General features: G+C 50.9%; 2 protein-coding genes across 4 annotated transcripts; one reads left to right on the top strand and one right to left on the bottom strand.

Moving 5' to 3' along the window:
- Window positions 1-1,397: 1,397 nt before the first annotated feature.
- Window positions 1,398-20,170, top strand: P2RX5 (purinergic receptor P2X 5). Of its 3 annotated transcripts, none has more exons than XM_053570695.1 (13): window positions 1,398-1,913; window positions 6,347-6,497; window positions 7,145-7,216; window positions 7,486-7,561; window positions 7,654-7,750; window positions 7,993-8,073; window positions 8,329-8,467; window positions 8,973-9,106; window positions 9,574-9,667; window positions 9,787-9,852; window positions 12,788-12,870; window positions 13,698-13,853; window positions 19,891-20,170. In XM_053570695.1, exons 1-13 carry the CDS (start codon window positions 1,777-1,779, stop codon window positions 19,916-19,918), a joined length of 1,314 nt encoding a protein of 437 aa, XP_053426670.1. In that variant the 5' UTR covers window positions 1,398-1,776; the 3' UTR covers window positions 19,919-20,170. The 3 variants fall into 3 exon arrangements, with proteins under 3 accessions (XP_053426670.1, XP_053426668.1, XP_053426669.1); XM_053570693.1 differs by lacking the exon at window positions 19,891-20,170 and adding an exon at window positions 15,137-16,631; XM_053570694.1 differs by lacking the exon at window positions 19,891-20,170 and adding an exon at window positions 15,564-16,631.
- Window positions 20,171-23,363: 3,193 nt separating this feature from the next.
- On the bottom strand, window positions 23,364-24,274 carry EMC6 (ER membrane protein complex subunit 6). Its single transcript, XM_053568446.1, has 2 exons — window positions 24,119-24,274; window positions 23,364-23,920 (listed from the first exon to the last, which is right to left on the bottom strand). Exon 2 carries the CDS (start codon window positions 23,879-23,881, stop codon window positions 23,549-23,551), a length of 333 nt encoding a protein of 110 aa, XP_053424421.1. The 5' UTR covers window positions 23,882-23,920; window positions 24,119-24,274; the 3' UTR covers window positions 23,364-23,548.

Raw genomic sequence — 24,274 nt, forward strand, 5'->3', positions numbered from 1 at the left:
CCAAATTACAGTTTGAGAGCAAAATAGATTCCCAGCCCTAGTCTAATGAATGAAAATTACAGGGCCAGGCCTCAGGAATTTGCCAGGAGGCCTTTCCTCATCCCTGCTCCCATGCTCTCTCTTTTCAATTTCATGTATTGTGAGGATCACCAGTAGAGCAGCCTGCATTAGATCTATCTTTTGCTTTGAGAACGGCTCCAAACTGTTGGTGTAGGCACTCTTCCCAGGCATATGTTATGATCCTGGGCCTTGGTTGCTTGTGTCTCCCCACCCCCACTCATCCACCCTGAGTGTGGGACAGAGTTCTTTATGCCGTAGGCATTGGAGACCTGCTTGGAAACTGACTGCCTGGGAGTGTGGGGTTTTAAACCTGCAGCAGCTACTGCAGTAGGAACAACCACTTAATCATAGCAGATGCCAGCAACCATGGGTCGGACAAATTGTCTCTTCAAGCCTGTGGGGGTGGGGCAGGGCTCTCTTAGGGAGCAAGAAGGCATCTGCCTCCCAGGAGATCCTAGCACCAGATAAATCAAGAAACCTGTTGTGCTTACCTGTGAATGTTATTTATTCCCTCTTCTTCCTGTGCTATAGGTCCCCCCTTCCCAGGGTTCCATTTCCCCATTTATTCAATAGGGGGAATCTGGCCAGTGGGGTGGCTCAGGCCTACAGTCTCATCGCCAGCACTTCAGGAGGCTGAGGCTGGAGGATCTCTTGAGATCAGGAGTTCCAGGCTAGCCTGGGCAACATAGCAAGACCTTTGTCTCTTAAAAAGGTTGAAAAAAGGGCGGTGCCTGTGGCTCAATTGGTAAGGCGCCGGCCCCATATACCGAGGGTGGCGGGTTCAAACCCGGCCCCAGCTGAACTGCAACCAAAAAATAGCCGGGCGTTGTGGCAGGCACCTGTAGTCCCAGCTACTCGGGAGGCTGAGGCAAGAGAATTGCTTAAGCCCAGGATTTGGAGGTTGCTGAGAGCTGTATGATGCCTGAGGCAAGAGAATTGCTTAAGCCCAGGAGTTGGAGGTTGCTGAGAGCTGTATGATGCCATGGCACTCTACCAAGGGCCATAAAGTGAAACTCTGTCTCTACAAAAAAAAAAAGGTTGAAAAAATCAGCTGGGTGTGGTGGTGTGTGCCTATAGAGCCCAGCTACTCCAGAGGCTAGGGAAGGAGGATCCCTTAAGCCTAGGGAGTTGGGAGGTTGCAGTGAGTTATGATCATGCCACTGCACTCCAACCTGGGTGACAGAACTAGAACATGTCTTTAAAAAAAAAAAAAGCCAATTAGGAAGAACTCTTCGAGATTTCTTTGGGAGGAAAGAAAGAGGGATTTTGCCTTAAAAGGAGACCTTTCCCCTTCCCCCTTTCATTTCCTCGGGTCTCACTCCTTCCCAGGGATCGTTTCTCCAGCTGGGCAGCCACACGCTGCGGTCCTGAGTCTCCGGGAGTGTCTCCCAGGCCAGTGGCTGGAGAGGACGGTCCAGTGGTGTCACTGTGTCAGGGGAAGAGGAGGAGGAGGAAGGGGTGGCGGCAAGGTCGCCCCAGCCAGCTCCCAGCGGAGGCTTTATTAGCCGCGCCCGGCACCGGCGGGCGAGCCCCACCGCGCGCCCCGCAGCCCTCCACGCCAGCTCCGCGGTCCATGCCCGCTGGGGCCGCGCACGCCCCGGGTGCTGCAGTGCAGACGCCGGGGGCCCAGCCAGCCGCCAGGCGAGCGAGAGGCGGCGGCCCCCCATGCGGCGCACGTGGGGCCTGGCGGTAGCCAGGCGGGCGTGAGCCGGCACCATGGGGCAGGTGGGCTGGAAGGCGCTCTGCCTGTCGCTGTTTGACTACAAGACAGAGAAGTATGTCGTCGCCAAGAACAAGAAGGTGGGCCTACTCTACAGGCTGCTGCAGCTCTTCATCCTGGCGTACCTGGTCATGTGAGTTCTCCCGGGACTTTGGGGGAGGTGGGGGAGGGGGTCCTCCTGAGCCCTTGGCTAAGGGTGGGGGTGAGGAAGGAGCCCTCTACTCCGCTCCGGCTCCGTGTGCGATGTCGGCAGGGGCTCCTGGGTTCCTCCACTTAAGAGGCTTCCCACCGGCAGCTCCTTGCCCCAGCGGCAGAGCCAGTGTTAGGGCCACGGGAAGGGGGCAGGGGTGCAGGGGGCGGGTGGCAGCTGTCTGTAGCCCTAGGAGCCTCCCTGGGCCTTAGCCTGGCAGCTGACCCAGGCGCCCGGCAAGTTATTTATAATCACTGGTGTCAGTGCCATACTGGGGGCTGGAGCAACTCATCAGCCTGGCATGTTCCTGAACTCTCTTCCTGTCAAGTCACCACCCACCCTGCCTGTGGCTGGCCTCTCTGGTATCCATCTGGGGGTCCTGCCTAGAGGCCTTCACCCCTGCTCCTAGCCCAGCTGTCCCCTTCCTGGTCATCATACTACTTGGCAGGAGTTGGCACCACCAGCCCAGGGGACAGCTGGTTGAGGTTGCTCAGCCAGGCATGTTCAGAGCCCTCACCCCTAAGGGAGTGGTGAGGAGGTGGACGGAGGAAGTAGCACAGGACAACTGAGCCCCATCTTCCTTTACTCCTATTTCCTGCTGGGCGGGCAGCCCTGACCTGGCCTGGCACTCTCCTGGAGGCCACGCACTCGGCATCCCTGAGCTCCATGGCTCAGCCAGGCATGCCTTTCCTCTTCTCCTCTTTCCCTTGGTGAGTACTCACTCACCGTGCGCATCTGGGTTCTCAAATAACTCCCTCTCCTTTCCTCCCTGGCATTCCCACAGTGTAATTTTAAGCTTATTTGGGGGATCATTTGCTTAATGTCTACGTCTGACATCCTCCCAGTCTGGGGATGCCATGAGGGTGGGGCTTGGCATCCCTTAACTGCTAAGGAAATAGATGTGAAATGAATGAGTGAATGAAGTTGCTCCTTGAGTATTTGCCCAATTTTTCTGTCTGGGCTATTCCCAGCATGTCCCTGCTATAACAGCTGATTGACTCAAGGGTCACAGGCCTCTCAGAGTTCCCTGGAGGTATGACAGCCTGAGGCCCCAGGGCTCTCAGCTGTGCCCTCAGAGATGAAGGAGGATACATCCTGGTTGGCACCTGCTATGCAGAGAGCCCTTACTGGCACCCTGGGAAGTGCAAGGCATTCTGCTCCACTCGCTGCATGGCCTTAGCAGGGGGCTTCCTGCTCTCTTAAGCCTCAGTTTCCCAAACTTTATCCAGGTGTTAGCCTGGACAATCTCTAACAATAACATTATCAGCAGTATCAACAATAAGTTAATGAGTCGCGTTCATAAAGCTCTTCCTCTGTGCCAGGCACTTGCTGGGCTGAGCAGTTTACATGTGCCATCTCATTTAAAAAGATGTCTTCTGTGTTTTGACCTAAAGTTAGACTTACAGAAAAGTTACAAGAGTAGTACCAAAAAGTATTGCATGCCCTTCACCTAGATTCTGCAGATGTTAACATTCGACCATTCTGTGTGGTCCTTTTCCCTTTCTGTGTGTGTAAATGGAATTTTTCCTGAACTGTTGAAGAGTAGCTTGCAGACTTGTCTTTTTACTGTGTGTTTCTTCAAAACAATGAATCCTCTCTCTTGTTCTCTCTCTTTTGGGGGCTTAAACAATAAAAATTTATTTCTCTAGCCGGGCGTTGTGGCGGGCGCCTGTAGTCCCAGCTACTCGGGAGGTTGAGGCAAGAGAATTGCTTAAGTCCAGGAGTTGGAGGTTGCTGTGAGCTGTGTGAGGCCATGGCACTCTACCGAGGGCCATAAAGTGAGACTCTGTCTCTACAAAAAAAAAAAAAAAAAAAAATTTATTTCTCACAGTTCATGCTGAGAGTCCAAGGTCAGGGCACCAGCGTGGTGAGGTTCTGATGGGGGCTCTCTTCTTGCCTTACAGGTGGGGAGAGCAGGAATTCTCTTATTTTCAACTAAGTACAAGTATGAAAATAGAACATGAACACTACAATATTATCTAACCTGTACACCTTTTGTAAATTTTTAAAAATTTTTAATTTAATTTTTATTTTTTTGCAGTTTTTGGCCGGGGCTGGGTTTGAATCCCCTACCTCTGGCATATGGGGCCGGCGCCCTACTCCTTGAGCCACAGGTGCCACCCAACCTTTTGTAAATTGTTCCAATGATTATTCTTTATAGCAAAAGAAAATCTGAAGGCACGCCTGGCATTCAGTCCCTGTGTCTTCATCTCCTTTAATCTGCATTTGCTCCTGATTCTTTTTTTTTTTTTTTTTGAGACAGAATCTCACTATGTCCCTCTTGGAGGAGTGCCCTGGCATCACAGCAACCTCAAACTCTTGGGCTTAAGCGATTCTCTTGCCTCAGCCTCTCAAGTAGCTGGGACTACAGGCATCTGCCACAACGCCCGGCTATTTTTTTGTTGCAGTTGTCATTGTTTTTTAGCTGGCCCAGGCCGGGTTTGAACCTGCCACCCTCAGTGTATGTGGCAGGTGCTGTAACCACTGTGCTACGGACACCAAGCCTGCTCCTGATTCTTTCTTTGTATTTCATGACACTGACATTTTTTTGAATTTTTTCTTTTACCATTTTTTAATTGAGGTAAAATTCACATAGCATGTAATTCACCATTTTAAGCATTTAAAATGACATAATTCAATGCTTTTCAGTATATTCACAATATTGTACAACCACCATCAGTATCTAATTCCAGAATGTTTCCATCACCCCAGAAAGGAACCTGTATGTTACTCATCTGTTACACTTTTTCCCCACCCCTATTCCCTGGAAACTATGATATTAATCTACTTTCCATCTCTTTGGGCTTGCCTGTTCTAGACATTTCGTATACACGAGTGGTCACTGCGGAAAATTTTGAGGCAGACTGCATTATGGTCTATTCTTTCACTTCCAAGAACATAGTCGATAGGGTCCCTTCTGATTCACTCATGCAAGTTTCAACTTGCTTGGCTCATCGGGGTTGCTGGGAGGGCTTCTTTTGTTTCCATCTGTACAGATTTTATGTTTCTTGATTTTTGTGTATCTCAAAACTTCCATAATGACCCACATATCAGATCTTCATTCCTTTTTGTGGTTGAATACTATCCCACTGTTTGGATATACCACATTGTTTTTATCCATGCATCCATTGGTAGACATTTGCATTGTTTCCACTTTCTTAGAATAATGATGCTAAGAACATTCATGTATGAGAGAGTATGTGTGTGTATGTGTGTGTGTGTATGTTTTCAATTCTGTTGGAAATTCTGCTTTTAGGAGTGGAATTTCTGGGTTATACGGCAACTTTATCTTTAATGATTTGAGGAACTACCAAACTCTTTTCCATAGTAGCTACATCATTTTACATTCCCATCAGCAATGTATGAGGGTCCTAATTTCTCCATGTCTTTTTCAACACATGCTATGTGCAGGGTTTATTATTATTATTATAGCCACCCTAGTGACAGTGAGGGGATATCTTATCATAGTTTTGATTTGCCTTTCCCTAATGACTAATGGAGCTGAGTATCTTGATCATGCATTTATTGACTACTTGTATAACTTTTTTGGAAAAATGTCTGTTCAAATCCTTTGCCTGATTTTAAATTAGGTTGTTTGTTTTTATGTTTGTTAAATTGTAAAGTTTTCTTATGTAATCTGGATACTAGACCTTTACCAGAGAAATTATTTGTAAATGTGAGTTGTCTTTTCACTTTCTTGGTAGTGTCATTTGATGCATTTTTTTTTTTTTTTTTGCAATTTTTGGCTGGGGCCAGTCTTGAACCCACCAACTCCGGTATATGGGGCTGGCACCCTACTCCTTGAGCCACTGGGGCCACCCATACACAAAAGTTTTGATGAAGGCCAAGTTACTAATTTTTTTTTCTTTTGTTGCTTGTTGTTTTTGGTACCAAAGAATGTAAGATTTGAACCTTGGTAGAATGCCCCTCAGTTTGGGTTTGTCCGAGATCACCTCATGAATGGTTTCAGGTTACATACTGTTTCATTTAATCATCCCTACAACCCATAGTGAGAGGCAGTTATCTCTATGTTAAATCTGGCAAATTGGCTTCCTGGGGTCTTGGCCAGTATGTGGCTGAGCTGGTCTTGGACCAGGCTTGCCCAACATCAGGCCTTGGTTCCTGAGCTCAATGGTCTTAGGCTCTTCGTATCCTGGCCTCTAGGTTTGCTTGTCACTTCTGCTGCTTGTAGGTCTGGGTTTCAGGTAGCAGTAGCACTTCTGTGTCCCCTGCCTAGAAGCTGGTGGGATAGGTGGAGTGTTGAGCCTGCCCCACCCCACCTAGCAGTTGCTCTGTCTCCTACCCAACTCTGGACTGGGGACACTTCTTTGGAGGTAGGAATGTGGCTAATGCTCCCCTGCTGGCCCCTTCTGCAGATGGGTGTTTGTGATAAAGAAGGGTTACCAAGATGTGGACACCTCCCTGCAGAGTGCTGTTGTCACCAAAGTCAAGGGCGTGGCCTTTACTAACAGCTCGGAGCTCGGGGAGCGGCTCTGGGATGTTGCCGACTACGTCATACCATCTCAGGTTGAGACCCCACCTGGCACGGGGGCCCTGGCTGGTAGGGTCTGGCATGGGGTGAGACACGTGGGAAGCTGCTCAGGTACACAGGGACCTCTATCCGTCATCTCCTTTGGCCTAGGACAGCTGCTAGGGCTTGCAGATGGCCACCCTGTCTAGACCCTACTTCCCATGCCAAATCCTTGCCCTCTTTGACTACGTCTTGCGTCATCACTCTGTTCCCAACAATCTGAGTCTGTTGAGACCAAATGGGGCTCAGAGAAGGTGGGGTCATTGTGAGTCAGGTGGCCTGGCACAGAGAACCCCCTTATATGTCATTGTCCTTGGGAATAGCTCCCCAGCCTGTTCACAGTTGGCTGGGACCAGGGAAGCTCCATTACTGCCACTACTTCCAACAGACTCAGCTCGGATCCTGGGACTGAAGTCAGAAGAGTGATCTGTGTAAGGGGGGCAGTGGGGGTTTGTGGGCCTGGAGGAGACCTAACAAAGGGTCTGCCTGGGGACCCTGGGGTCGGCAAGCAGATAGGTGGAGCCCACCAATTTTATGCCCCATTGTCCCCAACACTTAGCTAGAGGCCACACCCCTTGCCAGGTAGCCTGGGAAGGAGGGTCCCCAGCAGGGCAGGTTGCTCAAGGCTGTTGTGGTTCCTCAGGGAGAGAATGTCTTCTTCGTGATCACCAACCTGATCGTGACCCCCAACCAGCGGCAGAAGACCTGTGCTGAGGTTTGATTTGGCGTGGGGCAGGGATAGGGAGTGGGAAAGCCGCTGGCAGCAATTCAAGTCAGCGCCCTTGTGAAAAAGGGCTTTCTGTCCACTCCAGGGGTCCTGGGGCTGTGTGCACGGAGCACCATTCCCACGCTGTTTGGGGAGAAGCAGGTTCTCAAAGGGTATATGGGCCCAGCCCTGGGAAGAACCCCTATTCTAACTTCTGGGGGGACCTGACTCTGAGCTGGAGAGACACCCTCACTCATGTGCCTCTTCTCTTCTGGCAGAGGGAAGACATTCCTGATGGCATGTGCTCTAACGACAGTGACTGCCATCCTGGGGAGGCTGTTATAGCTGGACATGGTGAGGGCCTGGAATGGCCGGGGCTGGAGTGAGGGGCAAAAGGGGACTTGGAGCGGGAGGGTCCTGCCATTGTCCCTGTTTTACCCCTGCAGGAGTGAAGACTGGCCGCTGCCTGCGGGCGGGGAACTTGACCAGGGGCACCTGTGAGATCTTTGCCTGGTGCCCACTGGAGACAGACTCCAGGCCAGTGTGAGTGGCTGCAGCCTCAGGTCCTCGAGGCATTTCCTAGTCCTGGACACTGAATCCCAGCGGGAGGGTGGAGACGGCCCACTCTGGAGCCTCATTCCGAGGGAGAAGTCAGTACGTCCCAGAGAGGCCTGAGGAGCAGATTAGCTGTCTTTGGCACAGGCCCAGGCTCTGTCACAGGCCTTGGGGAGGTCCAGGAGGGGCAGGCAGGCCTCCTGGACAGGCTGCTCTGGGTTGGTTTTCAGGGAGCCATTCCTGAAGGAGGCTGAAGACTTCACCATTTTCATAAAGAACTTCATTCGGTTCCCCAAATTCAACTTCTCCAAGTACGTGGGGCTTGGCCACTAGGGACTGGGAGGTGGGGCCTAGGCTTGCCCTCCTTGTGTTGTGCATGCCTATGTGTACTTGTGCATGAATAGGTGGGTGAGACTGGGGCATCCCTTCCCTTGCTGAGGACTGGAGCAGGATGTCAGCTGAGGAAAGTGGTTAGGACTCAGGTTGGGTGAGGGACCCAGTGGCTCTGGGGTCAGGCCCAGCAAGGCTCACCCTCATCTCCCTGGCTGTGCATGGCCTATACCCAGGAACAATGTGATGGACATCAAGAACAGATCTTTCCTGAAATCCTGTCGCTTTGGCCCCAAGGACCGCTATTGTCCCATCTTCCAACTGGGGTCCGTGATCCGCTGGGCGGGGAGCACCTTCCACGATATGGCCCTGGAGGTTGGTGCTGTGACTCAGGGAGCCCTCCCTAGGGCTGGGGCTGTGGACCTGGGCTCTGCAATGAGGAGGGGTGTGTGGAGGTGGACTCACGGGCCAAGGGCCCTGCAAAGTCACCTACCCCAGGGACTCAACTGTTTTCAGAATTGGCTGTGACATACAGCTGGGCTGCAGTAGGGCTTGGGACCACAGGCATCAGTGAGGGACAGATGAGGCATCAGCTGCACTTGGGTCAGAAAGACCCCCATGGTATATCCTGGCCCTTAATGCGAAGTGCCTGTCATAAAAGGTGCTTGCTCTGAGTAGTTCTCTTTTCTCCTTGGGATGGGATGATGCGATTTTCACAGACACTTGGGGGGTAGAGTTAGAACCTTCTAGAAGGGTGGTCCAGCAGGGCTGACCTCTTGCCTGAGCACTTCCTTGTCTTGTCCAGCTCTTGTAAAGAGCCGTGACTTCTGTCCATTTCTAGGAAGTTCTATGTGCTGACCCTTGTCTCTTTCTTATCAAGGGTGGTGTGATAGGAATTCATATTGAATGGAACTGTGATCTTGATAAAGCTGCCTCTGAATGCAACCCTCACTATTCTTTTAGCCGTCTGGACAACAAACTCGCAAAGTCTGTCTCCTCTGGGTACAACTTCAGGTAACAGTGTGTCCCCCTGACCACATGGCATGACCATCCCTGGGTGCCAGCACTATGACACTCCTTCCTGGGGTGGGCGTCGGAGCAGGAGGTACAGGGAGAGAGGCTGACGAGAGGAGTAGATCAAGTGGAGTGGCCCATGACAGCGGGCAGGAGTGTCTCCTCTTGCCCTGTTTGTGCTATAAAGCTAAGGCTGGGCTTCTCTGCTGGGTCACTTCCAGCAGTGCCTTGGTGGCCCAGGAGTTGGGCTGGAGTACAGTGGGAAGGCCCTGGCCCCGTGGGGAATGTGGGATAGGGATATCAAAGATCTGGATGAGTCTCTGCACTTGGCTCAGCAGAAGGGCTTGCAGCCCTGTCCGAGTGTCAGGGTCCTGGGAGTGCTTGCAGGTCCCCAAGACAGCTAAGTCTGTGCTGCCAAAGAGGGAAGGCTAGGCAGGCTGAGGCTTCCCTGGGTTTGTCTCTCCCAGGTTTGCCAGATACTACCGAGATGAGGCTGGGGTGGAATTCCGCACCCTGATGAAAGCCTATGGGATCCGCTTTGATGTGATGGTTAATGGCAAGGTGTGTGGGCTGGTTCCCCTATTCTGAGGCTGGGCACTGTGGGAGGGGGGTTGTGGGCGGGTGCCTGGGACACCACTGTCCACCCTGCCTGGCTCACCCACCTGGTCTCTGCCTTTCAGGCAGGGAAGTTCAACATCATCCCCACCATCATCAACGTGGGCTCTGGGCTGGCACTCATGGGTGTTGTGAGTACCTGTCTCCTCCCTCCCTGCTTGCTGCTCTGATCTGGTAGCCCCACTGGTGGGGAGAGGGGGTGACCACCCAGGAGGTATATGTCCTCAGGCCCAGAAGGAGTGAGACCAGCAAGATCAGAATGGATAGGGGTAAAGAGGGCTTTCTGGGATTTTGTGCCCTGCCAGCTGCCCCAAGGGGGCAGTGACGGCCTGAGTTTCTCTTTCCAGAGCCGGAGAGGCACCCGCCTGCAGCTCTGGAGCCCTGGGTGAGTCTGGGTCAGTCCCCAGCCCAGCTGTGGGCTGGATCCTGGTTCAGCCCCTGAGCTTTTAATGTCTCCATCTCCACTTCTGCTGGAAGAGAGCAGGATCCAGCTAGACACAGGGTTCCCTAACTTCAGCACTGTTGATATTTGGGCCCTGAAAATTCTTGGTTGCCTTAAACGCATCCTTTGATGTGCCTAAACATCCTACAACACACAGGACAGCCCTCTGGGCATTCTAAGATGTTCAAGCACATCCCCAGCCTCTACCTACTGGTGCCAGGAGCCTTAGCCCTGTAGGTATGATGACTTGAGAACGTTTCCTGGAGAGTAAACTCTGCCTGGCAGAGAACCAGGCTGAGAGTATGGAAGGCAGGGAGGGCAGCCTAGTCCTTCCCTAGAGGTGGTCCTAGGTGGGGCTGGAAGGGCTACACAAGAGGAAGTAGTGGCTGAGGACAGGGCAGGGTCTTTTCTTTTTCTTTTTATTCAATTTTCTTTTTTGAGACAGAGTCTCATTCTGTTGCCCTGGGTAGAGTGCCATGGCCTTATCATAGCTGACAGCAACCTCAAACTCTTGGGCTCAAATGGTCCTCTTGCTGCAGCCTCCCGAGTAGCTGGGACTACAGGCGCCCCTCATGATATCTTGCTAGTTTTTCTATTTTTAGTATAGACAGAGTCTCATTCTTAAACTCCTGAGCTCAAGCAATCCACCTTCCTCAGCCTCCCAGAGTTTTAGGGACTATAGGGGTGAGCCACTGTGCCCAGCCCAAGGTTTCTTCTGAATCTCTGTAGTGGCCCTTTGTACTTCCAGAAGTTTTTTAAAGACATGGCAGTCCTTAGTGGGTGTCTCTTGCCCATCCCAACAAGTCCCTTTCTAAGGTTTCTGGCAGTTTCTCCCCTCATTACTCTGTGTGTACAGCCCAAACAACCCCATTGAAGGCTTCTGTCAGGCCCTGAGACTGATGTTTTATGAGGCCCAGAAAATCGTGTCCTGTCACAGGACTCAGAGGCCTTGTTGAGAGGTGGTTGGTAGAAGTGAGCCCCAAATGGCTTTCTCCCCACAGTCATTGTCAGGGACCCTGGATGTTTGCATATAAGACTGTCTTAGAGAGGGGCTGCCTTCAGGCATAATGTGCTTGTGATGTGCGTAAAATCAGAACACAGGCTATCTGAGGGATAGGCCCATGAGAGGAGGGTAATGGTACAGGAAATAGGGTAGTAGGGGCTGGCGTGGAGGATGTTCTCTGTGGAACAAGGAATTGGCAAATGTTTTTGGCATCTGGGGAAAAATGGTGTGCAGCACCGAGGGTCAGAGGTCCAGGGTCACCTGTTAGCCCACCCACTAAGCCGTCCCCACCTCCATCCCCTTTCTCAGTGGTTCAGGGCCCCCACCCTTGGGTTGTGGGTGGCATCGCCCTCTGGTGGAGGAGATGGGCATTTGCACAACCTGCTCTGGTCAAGTGGCGAGCGTTCAGGTGTGACTGGGTCCCAGCTGGGGTGGCTCAGGTCTCACTGTCTTTCCTTGACTACTGCTATAGCATCTTCATTAGTCAGGTTCAGGGCCCTTCCAATTCTTCTTACACTGACCACCAGAGGGATCTTTTTATGTCTCAACTCTGATGAAAGGTAGCATCTTTCTCTTACGTAAAGGATTAGGACCAAGGCCTTGGATGCTCTTTTTTGAGACATAGTCTCTTAGTCTGACGCCCAGGCTAAAGTGCTGTGGTATCATAGCTCACAGCAACCCCAAATGCTTGGGCTCAAGTGATCCTCTTATCTCAGCCTCCCAAATAGCAGGGACTACCACCACGCCTGGCTAATTTTTCTATTTTTAGTAGAGACAGGGTCTTGTTCTTGCTTGGGCGGGTCTTAAACTCCTGAGATCAAGCAATCCACATGCCTTGGCCTGCCAAAGTGCTAGGATTACAGGTGTGAGCCACTGCACCTGGCCAGAAACTTTTTTTTTTTTTTTTTGGTTTTTGGCCGGGGCTGGGTTTGAACCCACCACCTCCGGCATATGGGACCAGCGCCCTACTCCTTGAGCCACAGGCGCCGCCCGGCCAGAAACTTTTTAAGATGCTTTCTAGACTGGTCCCCAGCCACCTCTCGAGAAGGGTCTCTCATTCTTCCCCCACAGGCCCTGTGACATTTCCCAGTCATGACAAGCTTGTTCCTCCCTCCCCAGTGTCCTTCCCAGGCTTTCCTTGCCTTGTATAAACTCCTATTCAGCCCTCAAGAATCAGCCCAGTTGTCCCTCCCAGGCTGAGTAAACTTCTATCTTCTCTCTGCTCCTATTCTCCTCCTCTTCATAGGATATGTCACTGGGTCATAATTTACATGCCTGTCCCCTGCGCCAGAGGGGGCTCCCCAAGGGTCTTTCTTGTCCATGTCCTCCCTGCACCCCTGTGCAGCCCTGGGCATGTGGTGGGTGCTCAGGAATGATTGGATGGGCTGGGATGGCCTGTTGGCTCAGTGGTGCTCCCATCTAACTTTGGCTCTATCAGGGACCAGGTTTGTGGCCTTGGATAGGGTGCCCCTTTCTGAACCCTGTTCCCTCATCTGTTAACTAGGGAGGGTGCTGCCTCCCTCATAGGCTTTTGCAGGATCAAATGACATGCATTGTGTCAGGTAGCCAGTGCTCCCTGGAAGTCTAGGATTCTGAGTCAGGGACCCCAATTCTTTTGCAGGGGGCTTTCTTCTGTGACCTGGTACTCATCTACTTAATCAAAAAGAGTGGGTTTTACCGTGACAAGAAGTACGAGGAAGTGAGGTCAGTCATGCTTCTTCCCCAGTGGCCCAAGGGGAGCCCCTCCCTGGCTGAGACCCTTTACCCTGATTTGATATTGGTAGTTGGAGTACAGGGCAGGGGCTGAAGGGCTGGGAGGTGGAATGTACTAGTAAATGCTCTACCGAACTGAACTGAGCCTTGGAGCAGCTGGTGGAAGGAGAGGCTGCTGTGGCTGTGGCTTGAAGGACCTGTGCACAGGCTCTGCCACTGTCTCTCAATGTGGTTTTGGACAAGTCTCAGGCTTTCTCGGGCCTTGATCTCTCTGTCTGGAAGACGAGAGAGTTGGCTTACATATGGTGCCTCCAGGTCCACTCCTTAGACATGGTGATCCCGGTGGGTGGGGTTTGGCAAAAGCTGAGTGGTAAAGAAAAGGAAATGGATTTTTCCCACTACAGGGCCCTTTTCCCAGGGTTTCTTGGGTGGGCGCATCTTCACTGCAGGAGAACACAGCATGAGTGGAGTGGGCAGCCTCAGTGTGTGTGTGTGGGAAGAAAGGGAGGGCTCTGGCTTTCTGGAGGAATGTGTTCAGGATAGGGAATGGGTAGACCACCTTATTGAAGTAGGAAAAAAAAAAAAAGACCAGGGAATTGGGACAGGCTCCTTGGCCCTCCTTCAGCACCCTCCACCAACCTGGAGAAGCTGGTGCAGGGCCTGCCTGGGTTATTTGCCTTGACTGAACCCCAGCTCAGGGTTATAGGGGCCCCTGAACCCTGACCCTGGCCACAGCCCTGGTCCATGCTAAGCTGTTGGAGGAACCGGGATAGCGCCCTCCAGGGCCATCTCAGGGTAACAGATTATGTCCTGCCCAGGGGCCATGAGGACGACATCCCAGAGCTGGGGTTGTCAGAACGTTCTGAGTCGGGGCCAGGACTTCCAGACCAGCAGGATGAGCCTGAGACACAGCACAGGAACAGCAGCCTGAAAGGGAACCACTATATGTGCCCACAGCTCCTTGAGCCCAGCAGGTGAGGTCTGCTGCAGAGAAGAGTCCTTGGTCAGGCACCTCATGCCCTGAAGCCGCAGTGGGCTGCTCTGCACTGGGGTGACCTGGCCAGTCAGGACATTCAGGACCCTTGGATAGTCCATCCAAGCTAGCCTCTGCTGGGAGGAGATCTCGTGGTTGTTTTAGCCCCTGTCGTCTCCATCAGCTCCAGGCCTGGGATAACCATCTGCACTCACTGTGCTATCCCCATGCCCCCGTGGCTGCTCCTTTCATGTGCACAGCACATACTCCCTGCCTGGCACGCCTCTGAGTCCTTTGACCTATGAACTTATTTAAGGGTCCTGATGAGGTGAGCACTGATAGTGCCTGTCTTACCAAAGAAGGAAAGAGAACATAGCAACGGTAAGGAATGTGCTCAAGTCACACAGCTCATTAATGGAAGAGCAGGGATTTGAACCTGGGCCGTGTGTCTCAAGAATCTTCTTCTCCATTGAGTTCTTTTGCCCCATCAATCCCCCTCCACGTCCCCTTCTCCCCCACTGTCAGATTACTTTGCTCTAAGTCCCTCTTCTGTGTGCCCTAGCCTCAGGAGGGTGGTGGCTGTGCTGCCAGATGGCCCTAAGGCTGCCTTTCCCTGGAGCATGGCTTTTTCTACAGACGTGAGCTCTGGTTGAGTTGGGAGGCCTGCTTCAGGCCTGCTCTGCTTCGGCCTTGGTGCGTGCCTTTGGGCAGGTGCCTGGCCCTTTCGGGACTTTGTTTTCTCCCTTCCCAGTGGGGACTGGACACAGGGCTCCCAACTGCCCAGTTAGGTTAGGATTCTGTGACTCTCCCCTTATAAACCATATCACAGGGGTTCACGGACCTTTCCTCTGGCCCCAGTTTTCCTGCCTTGCTTACTCAGAGAGTGGCAGCCTCCAGCTGGGAGCTGGGCCTGGGCAGGGAAGGAGTGAGGAGAGAAACATGCTGAGGGCTGCAGCGGCGGGCTGAGGAAGTGGGGGAAAATCTTGAGGCCCAGCAGCACTCCAGTGCTCCCTGAGCTGACTGCCCCTTCTTGAGCACCCACCGGAATTCCATGCCCTGAAGGGGGAAGCCTGGTTGCCTTGCTTGTCTCTGCTCAGCCACGCAGGCCTAGGCTGTGGTTGCCATGCAGTCACTGTTGCTCATTGGTGGGGTGACTCCAGAGGACTCTGCCTGAGCATCTACTTGGGTTTGGGCTGCAGTAGGGACCCTGATAGAAGGCCCCTCTCTCCGAATGGCTCCCAACAGCCCTCTCCTCCCCGTGTGTGCCCTTCCCACCCCACACAGGTCTGGCCGCCTGGGGAATACAAAGGTGAATGAGGAGCAGCCGCAGACCCTGCAGCCCAAGGAGACGTAACCAGAGCCCTTGGCTGCAGCCAGATTTGGTGAAGATGTTGCAGCCTGTACTGCCCACAGCTCTGGACTAGGAAACAGCATCTTCATGCCTGTGGGAGACAGGGGCTTCCAGGCACAGCTGTCTCTCCTGCTCTATGGGATCTTGCTATAGGCTTTTTGTCACATAAGGAGGGAGAGCTGCCCAAGGGCCAGAGTGGCTCAGATCTGGAAGAGAAGGTCCTGGAGCAGGCGCCCAGGGAAGGGGGTAGGCTGGGGGCCTGAGTACAAGTAGAGTGCTTTGATCTTCTCTGGGAACCTGGTTGGACATTTATTCATTCACACATGTGGTAAACATTTATCTGTGCATGCTCTGTGCCAGGCCCTATCCAAGAGATGCTGAAATGAGACGCTGACCAGCCCTCAGGAAGGGGGGCACATATGTCACTTCTCCAAAGCCAACAGAGACATCACAGCCAGGCCCAGCCACGCTTGCCTGCCTCTAGCTGAACTCCACAAATCCCCATGGTAATGATGGCTGCTTGGAGAAAGTCCTCAGACAATACCCAAGGAGACATTTGGCTCTGCTCCCAGGAATAAAATTTAAAGGAGGCCAAGGACACAACCAGGACAGGACTGGGCTGGCTAGGAGGCAGCTGGCTCTTAAGGGGAGAGGCCAACTACAAGGCCTTCTAGGTAAGATGGGGAAGGGGAGGCAGGGCAGCCTCTGCTCGGTCTCCATTCTGACTTCCCATATTGGGAAGCTCTGGGAATATCCACTCACCTATCTGGGCACTGCATCGGGCTGTGTAGTTTGTCCCTTGCTGTTGTGTGGCTGGATGTCCCTGCTGGGCTCCCTTCCTTTCAGGGGCCTGGTCTGAAGTGCTAAAGAAATAACAGATGGTGCTCACTCAGTGGATGTAAACAGTTGTTAGCTCCCCCCACCCTGTGCCTACCTCCCCACTCCATGCCTGTGCAGAACCTGGACTTGCTCCCTCCCTTGGTGGCTACAGAGCCTTGCTATTCAAAGTGAGGTCCAAGGACCAGCAGCCTCAGCATCACCTGGGAGCCTGTCGGAAATGCAGTCTCAGGTCTCTCCCTCATCCTACTAAATCAGAACCTGCATTTCAACAAGGTTCCGAGGTCCGTGACGTTTGAGAAACCCTGAGGGAAAAAAGGCCAGCTTTGATGGATGGAGCCAATTTCTAGGTCAGTTTACCCACCCTACCTTGAGATCAAGAGGATTTCTCTCCCACTCTGAAAGCGCCATTAATTTATTTAAATTAAAATATTTTGAGGGTAGTGCCTGTGGCTCAAAGGAATAGGGCGCCGGCCTCATATGCCAGAGGTGGTAGGTTCAAACCCAGCTCTGGCCAAAAACTGCAAAAAAAAAAAAAAAATAAATAAATAAATAAAATATTTTGACTAGGTAATACTTACACTTGTATGATTTAAAAGGTGCAAAAGAGGGCGGTACCTGTGGCTCAGTGGGTCAGGCGCCGGCCCCATATACCGAGGGTGGCGGGTTCAAACCTGGCCCCGGCCAAACTGCAACAAAAAAATAGCTGGACATTGTGGCGGGTGCCTGTGGTCCCAGCTACTCTCTCTGGAGGCTGAGGCAAGAGAATCGCCTAAGCCCAGGAGTTGGAGGTTGCTGTGAGCTGTGACGCCACGGCACTCTACCGACAAAGTGAGACTCTATTAAAAAAAAGTGCAAAAGAATAGTGAAAAGTGGCCCTCTCATCCCTGTTCTCTGGAGGCCACCAGTGTTACCAGTGCCAAGAGGCTCCCTTCTTTTGCTGAGAATCCACTCAGTTACTTGCACACTCATTCAGGCAATGAACTTTCCTGATGCCTGCACATAAGACAGTCTGCCTGTACGAAATACACTTCAATATTGGATATGGGGAGCCAGCTAGAGCTTTTCTCCTTATCCTACTATATCTGGGTCATCCTCATGTAGACCCAAGGTGGGACACCTACAGCTCCTCACCTACTGTTGTGATGAACTGCCCGGGAGAAAAGTCCTCAAGCCAATCCCAGGTGCCGTTTGGGTGGCTCCTTGCATACAGAAAGGGGTGTGAGCATCCTTCCACTGAGGCCTTTAGAGAGGGTTTCCGGCAAGGGCTTGGCAGGTCTCTGACGAGGCTGCTGCTGGAGCAGAGGGACACGGTCCCCAGGACAGGAGCCTTTCTGGAGCAAGTGGCTCCCTCACCTCCAGTTGTCTGGGAACCCAACAACAAATCCAACCTGCTCTCTGAATAGAAAGTGAAAATTCTTTGTTATCCATTTAGGTGTTTCACATCTTTGCTAAAGCAAACTCTTGGATTTATAATCTAGCATGTTTTGGAGGAAGCAAAAAAGGCAGGAGTCATGGCTGGTTGGGGATTGGCCTGATTCTTCCAACTTGATTTTGAAATATCTTGGTGGAGGCCATATAACCTGGGGATGGTTGCACTGTTTTATACTGGAATGAAAATTTCTTCCTACAATTATTAATTCAGTAAATATTGAGTACCTATGATATGTCAAATGTTGGACTAAATGCTAGCGATACAGTGGCGAGCACCCCAGATGTGATCCCTGCCCTTGGGCACTTCAGTCTTGATGGGAATTAAACCTTTTTTTTTGAGACAGAGTTTCACTGTGTTGCCCTCGGTAGAGTGATGTGCCATCACAGCTCATAGCAACCTCTAACTCTTGGGCTTAAGCGGTTCTCTTGCCTCAGCCTCCTGAGTAGCTGGGACTACAGGCACCCACCACAACGCCCAGCTATTTTTTTTTTTTTTTTGTTGTTGTTGTTGCAGTTGTCATTGTTGTTTTAGCTGGCCCGGGCCAGTTTCGAACCCTTCACTCTCAGTGCATGTGGCTGGTGCCGTAACCACTGTGCTACAGGAGCTGAGCCAGAGGGGAATTAAACCTTAATCATCAGAGACTCAATAGGCTGTTTGAGAGTTCAACCAGAAACAGCCAGAGCTTTCCCCGAGGCAGCGATGTACGATGTGTCAGAATTGGAAAGGCAAAGGCAGCCTAACTTAGGAGATGGGGAAGCATTTCAGGTGGAGGAACCACATTCACACTTCAACAGGGGAAGGAGCAACTGAGGAACTGGATGAGGTCTGCAGACTGGAGGGCTCTGGGAAGCTTCTTTTTAATCAAGTTGACTTTAGTTGTAGGATTGCTCCATTAAAATTTACTTCCTTAAGAGGATTCATTCATCCTGATGGCCTCCCTACTGCACATCAGGGGTCCTAGGCTCAGAAAAGCCAGTGATCCCATCCTAGCTTCTGGATGCTGTTGCACAGTCCACCAAAGTTCCTTTGCTTTCAGTCAGCCCTCCGCTCCACAGCTTTTTTTGAGCATTATCTTCATTGATGTTATAGAAAATGGCTTTTAAATGGTGAAAAGTGAAGCAGGAACTTGAGCTCTTCAAATTTGGGAAAATTCCTTTCTCTCTGGACAATGGTTGCCTTATTAGAAAGATAAGAGTGTGGTCTCTCAAGAACTCCTTTCCGTTCTGATAATCTGGGATCACATGAATTGCCCTAGCCTATGGAGCTATCTCATGCCTTTGGGAGTACCATGATGCCAGCCAGTGGGACATTGGGTGCTATTTATGTGACATCACGAGGACCAGGCATAAAAAAGCAAAGTACCCCCTCCTCCTGAGGCTAGTGTCATCAGGTTTGACTAGTCATGCTAGTGTTTTTGCCCCTGCCTCTCATCAGTTCTTCCTCAGTGGCTGGTTGCTCCACTGGGGAACCGTGTTGAATAGGAACGTGACTTCCTCCAGGTGTCCTTGAGCACCTCAGCTAAGGACTATAGTGCTTCTTAACAGTTCCTAAATCTGGCTTGGTGCCCATAGCTCAGTGGTTGGGGCGCTGGCCACATACACTGGGGCTCACGGGTTTGAACCCAGCCTGGGCCTGCTAAAAATAATGGCAACAACAAAAAAATAGCCAGGTGTTGTAGCGGGCACCTGTAGTCCTAACTACTCGGGAGGCTGAGACAAAAGAATCCCTTGAGCCCAAGAGCCGAAGAGTTTGATTTGAGGTTGCTGTGAGATGTGACGCCACAGCACTCTACGGAGGGTAGAGGGCGACATAGTGAGACTCTGCCTCAAAATAAAAAAAAAGTTCCTAAATCAAACGGCAGGGTGGCTCACACCAGTAATCCTAGCACACTGGAAGGCCCCACGGCGGGTGAATTCCTTGAGCTCCATGTTCGAGACCAGCCTGAGCAAAAGCAAGACCACTCACCCCCACGTCTCTACTGAAAATAGAAAAACTTAGGCAAGAGGATCTCTTGAGTCCAAGAGTTGGAGATGCTGTGAGCTGATGGCAAGGCACTCTAACCAGGGTGACTGAGTGAGACTCTGTCTAAAAAAAAGTGTACCTGGGCGGTGCCTGTGGCTCAAAGGAGTAGGGCACCAGCCCCATATTCCGGAGGTGGTGGGTTCAAACGCGGCCCCAGCCAAAAACTGAAACAAACAACAAAAAATAGTGTTTTTAAATCACCCCGCTTGGAATAGCACTTTTTTTTTTTTTTTTTTTGAGACAATCTGACTATGTTGTCCTCGGTAGAGTGCTTTGGCATCACAGCTCACAGCAACCTCAAACTCTTGGGCTTAAGCAATTCTCTGGCCTCAGCCTCCCGGGTAGCTAGGACTACGGGTGCCCACCACAATGCCGGCTATTTTTTTATTGCAGTTGTTTAACTGGCCCGGACTGGGTTTGAACTCTCGAGCCTTGGTGTATGTGGCTGGTGCTGTAACCACTGTGTTAGGGCTCTGAGCTGGAATAGCATCTTACATTTCTGGAAAAGGATTCCACTTGGTTCCAATTCACTTCCTCCTACCAGTGATGCAACTTTCCTCAGGGTACACTCTCACCTGTGGATCCAGGAACTTAACAGCTTTCTGCAAGCTGTTTCTCCTTAGGCCAGTACACAGAATTAAAGGGAGAGAAGATGGCACTTTCTGGGACCTGCCCCATATACGTGCTGACACTATTTGGTTATAAAACAATAAAAGGTGGGTGGCGCCTGTGGCTCAGCAGGTAGGGCGCCGGTCCCATATGCCGGAGGTGGCGGGTTCAAGCCCAGCCCAGCCCCGGCCAAAAAAAAAACAATAAAAGGTGTCAATTTCAAACGTGTCCTGATTTTTTTTTCCCTTCAGGTCTTTATAGGTACCCTGTGTTTTAGAGGAAAGTGCAAAAAGGCAAGACCAAAAGAGGCAGACACAATTAGCAAGCAATATATTATGTTCCTTGTTATCTTGCAAAGAAATTCAAGTGAAAGCAAGAAACTCTTTAAATGAGCAACATTAAAATAAAATTAAAGGCTAGGAAGGCACTGATAAAACTGGAACTTTTCATTCAATGAGTGTAATTTGATAAAACTTGGAAGGCACTTAGAATCAAGTTTTTATCCTCTGCCCTAGGAGCTTATTAAATTCTCTCAAAACAATATAAACATGAAGCGCCTGTGACTCAAAGGAGTAGGGTGCTGGCTCCATATACCAGAAGTGGCTGGTTCAAACCCAGCCCTGGCCAAAAAAAAAAAAATAATAATTATATATACATATATATGCATGATGACATTCATTGCAGTATTTTCTTTTTTTTTGAGACAGAGCTCAAAACTGTCGCCCTGGGTAGAGTGATCTGGCATCACAGCTCACAGCAATCTCCAACTCCTGGACTCAAGCAAATCTCCTGCCTCTGCCTCCCAAGTAGCTGGGACTACAGGTGCCTGCCACAACGCCCAGCTATTTTTTGGTTGCAGCCATTATTGTTGTTTAGCAGGCTGGGGCTGGATTCAAAACCGCCAGCTCAGGTGTATGTGGCTGGTGCCTTAGCCACTTGAGCCACAGTATTTTTATAATAGTGAACACCTCAAACAAACTTATTGCTCACTAATAAGGAAATGGTCAAGTAAATCAGCTCACTTACCCTTTTTCCTCTTTTCCTACCAGTAGGACCCCTCTGCTTCCTAACTCTGCATCAAGAATGAGCCCTTGGCTCCGTGCCTGTAGCTCAGCGGCTAGGGCGCCAGCCACACACACCAGAGTTGGCAGGTTAGAATCCAGCCCGGGCCTGCCAAACAATAACTACAACCAAAAAAAAAAAATAGTCAAGTGTTGTGGACACCTGTAGTTCCAGCTACTTGGGAGGCTGAGGCAAGAGAATCGCTTAAGCCCAAGAGTTGGAGGTTGCTGTGAGCTGTGATGTTACAGCACTCTACCCAGGGCAAAAAAAGTTCTGTCTCAAAAAAAAAAAAAAAAAAAAAAGAACGAGGCCCTCCTTTCCCACTCAGAAAAAACTCCAAGAGGACTGGGGTGTGCAAACCATGAATGTGAGGATCTTTAGTGGTAGGTAGAGAGAGGTCTCATTGGGAGATGGAGGCAAAGCTGTGGTTTTAGCTGCTTCTTGGCTTTATGTACATGCATATGGTCCTGAACCCAATATGCAATTCAGGAAGTTTAGGTCCCAGATCCATCTCCATTACTGGCTATGGACTACCTAAGGTCTGTAAAAGAGAAGGGAACTTGGATTCAAGCTCTCAGATTCCCTTACTATCTGACTTTTTTTCCTAAGACAGTCTATGTTGCCCTGGGTAGAGTGCCGTAGCATCACAGCTCACAGCAACCTCCAACTCTTGGGCTTAAACAATTTTCTTGCCTCAGCCTCCTAAGTAGCTGGGACTACAGGCGCCCGCCACAATGCCTGGCTATTTTCTTGTTGCAGTTATTTTTGTTGTTTAGCTGGCCTGGGTCGGGCCTGAACCCCCCAGCCTTGGTGCATGTGGTTGGTGCCGTAACCAGCATCGTAACCACTGTGTTAGGGGTGCTGAGCCTATCTTATTCTTTTTAAAAAATCCACATCTGATTACATCATTCCTGACTAAAAACTTCCAAAGACTTCCCCCAACTTCCCAACATGGCCATCCACAATCGGGCTTAGTCCTACCTTGTAGCTTCTCTCTCTCTCCAGATAATAGGCTACCCTCCTTTTTGTCCAATGGCCTTCATACATGCTTTTTTTGCCTGCAAGTATCTCTTTCCCAACACTTACTTGGCTGTGCTATTCAGCTGACCTTGCAATCTCAACTGTATCTTATTTCCTCATGGACTTCCTAGACTGCCCCCTCCCACCCCAGGCTACTACATAGGCTTTGGGCTCCTATGTACTCTTCATAGCACTTACCATAATTTAGACATATGTGAAATTAGGTAATGCTAGTCTCTCAGACTACAGAGTGCATGAACATTACCATACTCTAAACGCAATATTTATTTTTCAATTAAACATACTCATGTTAATAACTGGGCATGGTGGTGGGTGCCTGTAGTCCCAGCTATTCGGAAGGCTGAGGCAAGTGAATCGCCTAAGCCCAGGAGTTGGAGGCTGTTGTGAGCTGTGATGCCACAGCACTCTCCAGAGGGCAATAAAGTGAGATTCTGTCGCTACAAAAACAAAAAAGAAAAAACATACTCATGTTATTCAAGATAATCCTCCCGACAAGAAAGGCCAGCTTGGCATATAGACAGAGGTGTTCACACCTTAAAGTAGCCCAGAGTTTAGCTTAATGGCCTGTTTAATCTTCACTGGACATATTCTTAAAAAAAAAGGGCTTGAACTATTTTATTTTAATGGAAAAGACCACTACTTGTGACTAGATGAAATGAAAACGACACTATTCATACCTGGAAGTAGTGGTTAGTGGGAGGAAATGCTGGGCTTTGAAAAGGTACACACAGCAGATATAGCAAGAGCACATAAGGAGACCTGCATTTGAATCCTGGCTGTCTCTTCCTAGCTGTGCCTCCTCTGGCAGAGGTTTTTAACTTCTCTGAGTATGAGGTTCCTCATTAACAGGGAATGAGTAACATTTACTCTATAAAGTTATTGTTAGAATTAAGTGAGATAACTGGTATAAAAAGCATAAGGCACAATGCCTGACATATAGGGAACACTCGATAGTAAGTACTATTATTAGTTCTTAGAATGTTAACAATAAATTCTCTTCTTTATACGCACTTGTGGTCCCTCTCTGGGTTGCCTATGTGGAAATGCAAAGAAACAACAGAAGGCTACGGCCTAGTCCCTGCTCTCCAGGAGCCAAATCTGGGCGATTTTGCACGAACAGCAGATCATGTGTTAAGGTAGAAAAGAACTCCACAAAGTGTCTCACGCTTCATTTAATCTGAAGATACAGGCTCTCCGGATTCAGATATAAATTATTTATAACATTACAGAACAGGCAGCGTATTCGACAATTTAAAAACTAAGTAAGTCTACACGGTGTTAATTGCTGGCAACAGTCCTCCCAATCTGTTTTTTAAAAAAAGTCACCCCTGCCCCCATTTCAGTAGACGTGCACCATGCCATAGAGGAAGGTCCAGAACAGGACGTAGGTGAAGAGGCCGCCGATGAGGCCTCCAGTAAAGAGAGGTCTTCGTGACTTAAAATATTTGTTCCACCTCCTTCCCGCCTTCAGAATCAGGAGCAGGGAGAGCAGAACGGAGGCAAGCAGGTAGAAGATGAAGCCGTAGAGGCCGGTGAGGCCGAGGATGCCGGCGGTGGCCCCCGACAGCGCTGACACTGAGGTCCGGCAGTAATCCAGGACAGCGGCGTTGCCCCGCACGGCTGCCTCACTGATGAACGGCGGCCCTTCACGCTTGGCCACCACCGTTGCCATCGCACCCGCCGGGGCTCGGCCTCTAGTTTTATCGCGGAGCTGCGGAGAAAACCAAGTTACAAGTGGCGCCCGGAGCTTGGTGAGTTGGGTTCACGTTGCCCCCTCCCCCTGGAGTTTCCGCGACCTGGCACCACTCCCGGGCTTCAGACCTCCCAAAGACGCCTGGAAGGCTGAGGGCTCCAGTCGGCCGGGGGGCAGCCACACGTCTGCATTCCCCGGCCAGATTTGCCCAGTTACCTGGAACACGGCCGCGGTCACTGTCACTTAACGTTCTCTCACACAGGCCAGGGTACAGATTCGGGCGGCGCCATCTTGCGCTGAGGGCTGCCGGGAAGGCCCAGCCTGCGCTTGCGCCCAGATCTCGCCCTGCCCCCTCGCGCCTGCGCCGCGGGC

The sequence above is a fragment of the Nycticebus coucang genome, chromosome 18 (assembly GCF_027406575.1).
Source record: "Nycticebus coucang isolate mNycCou1 chromosome 18, mNycCou1.pri, whole genome shotgun sequence".
In the NCBI taxonomy this organism is placed as follows: domain Eukaryota; kingdom Metazoa; phylum Chordata; class Mammalia; order Primates; family Lorisidae; genus Nycticebus; species Nycticebus coucang.

Excerpts from the sequence above, each read along its gene's own strand:
- P2RX5 (XM_053570693.1), top strand. The coding sequence starts at position 1,777 with ATGGGGCAGGTGGGCTGGAAGGCGCTCTGCCTGTCGCTGTTTGACTAC. Across the intron at positions 7,217-7,485 it reads GGCAGAAGACCTGTGCTGAG|AGGGAAGACATTCCTGATGG; the intron begins GTTTGATTTGGC and ends CTCTTCTGGCAG. Across the intron at positions 7,562-7,653 it reads GGCTGTTATAGCTGGACATG|GAGTGAAGACTGGCCGCTGC; the intron begins GTGAGGGCCTGG and ends TTACCCCTGCAG.
- EMC6 (XM_053568446.1), bottom strand. The coding sequence starts at position 23,881 with ATGGCAACGGTGGTGGCCAAGCGTGAAGGGCCGCCGTTCATCAGTGAG.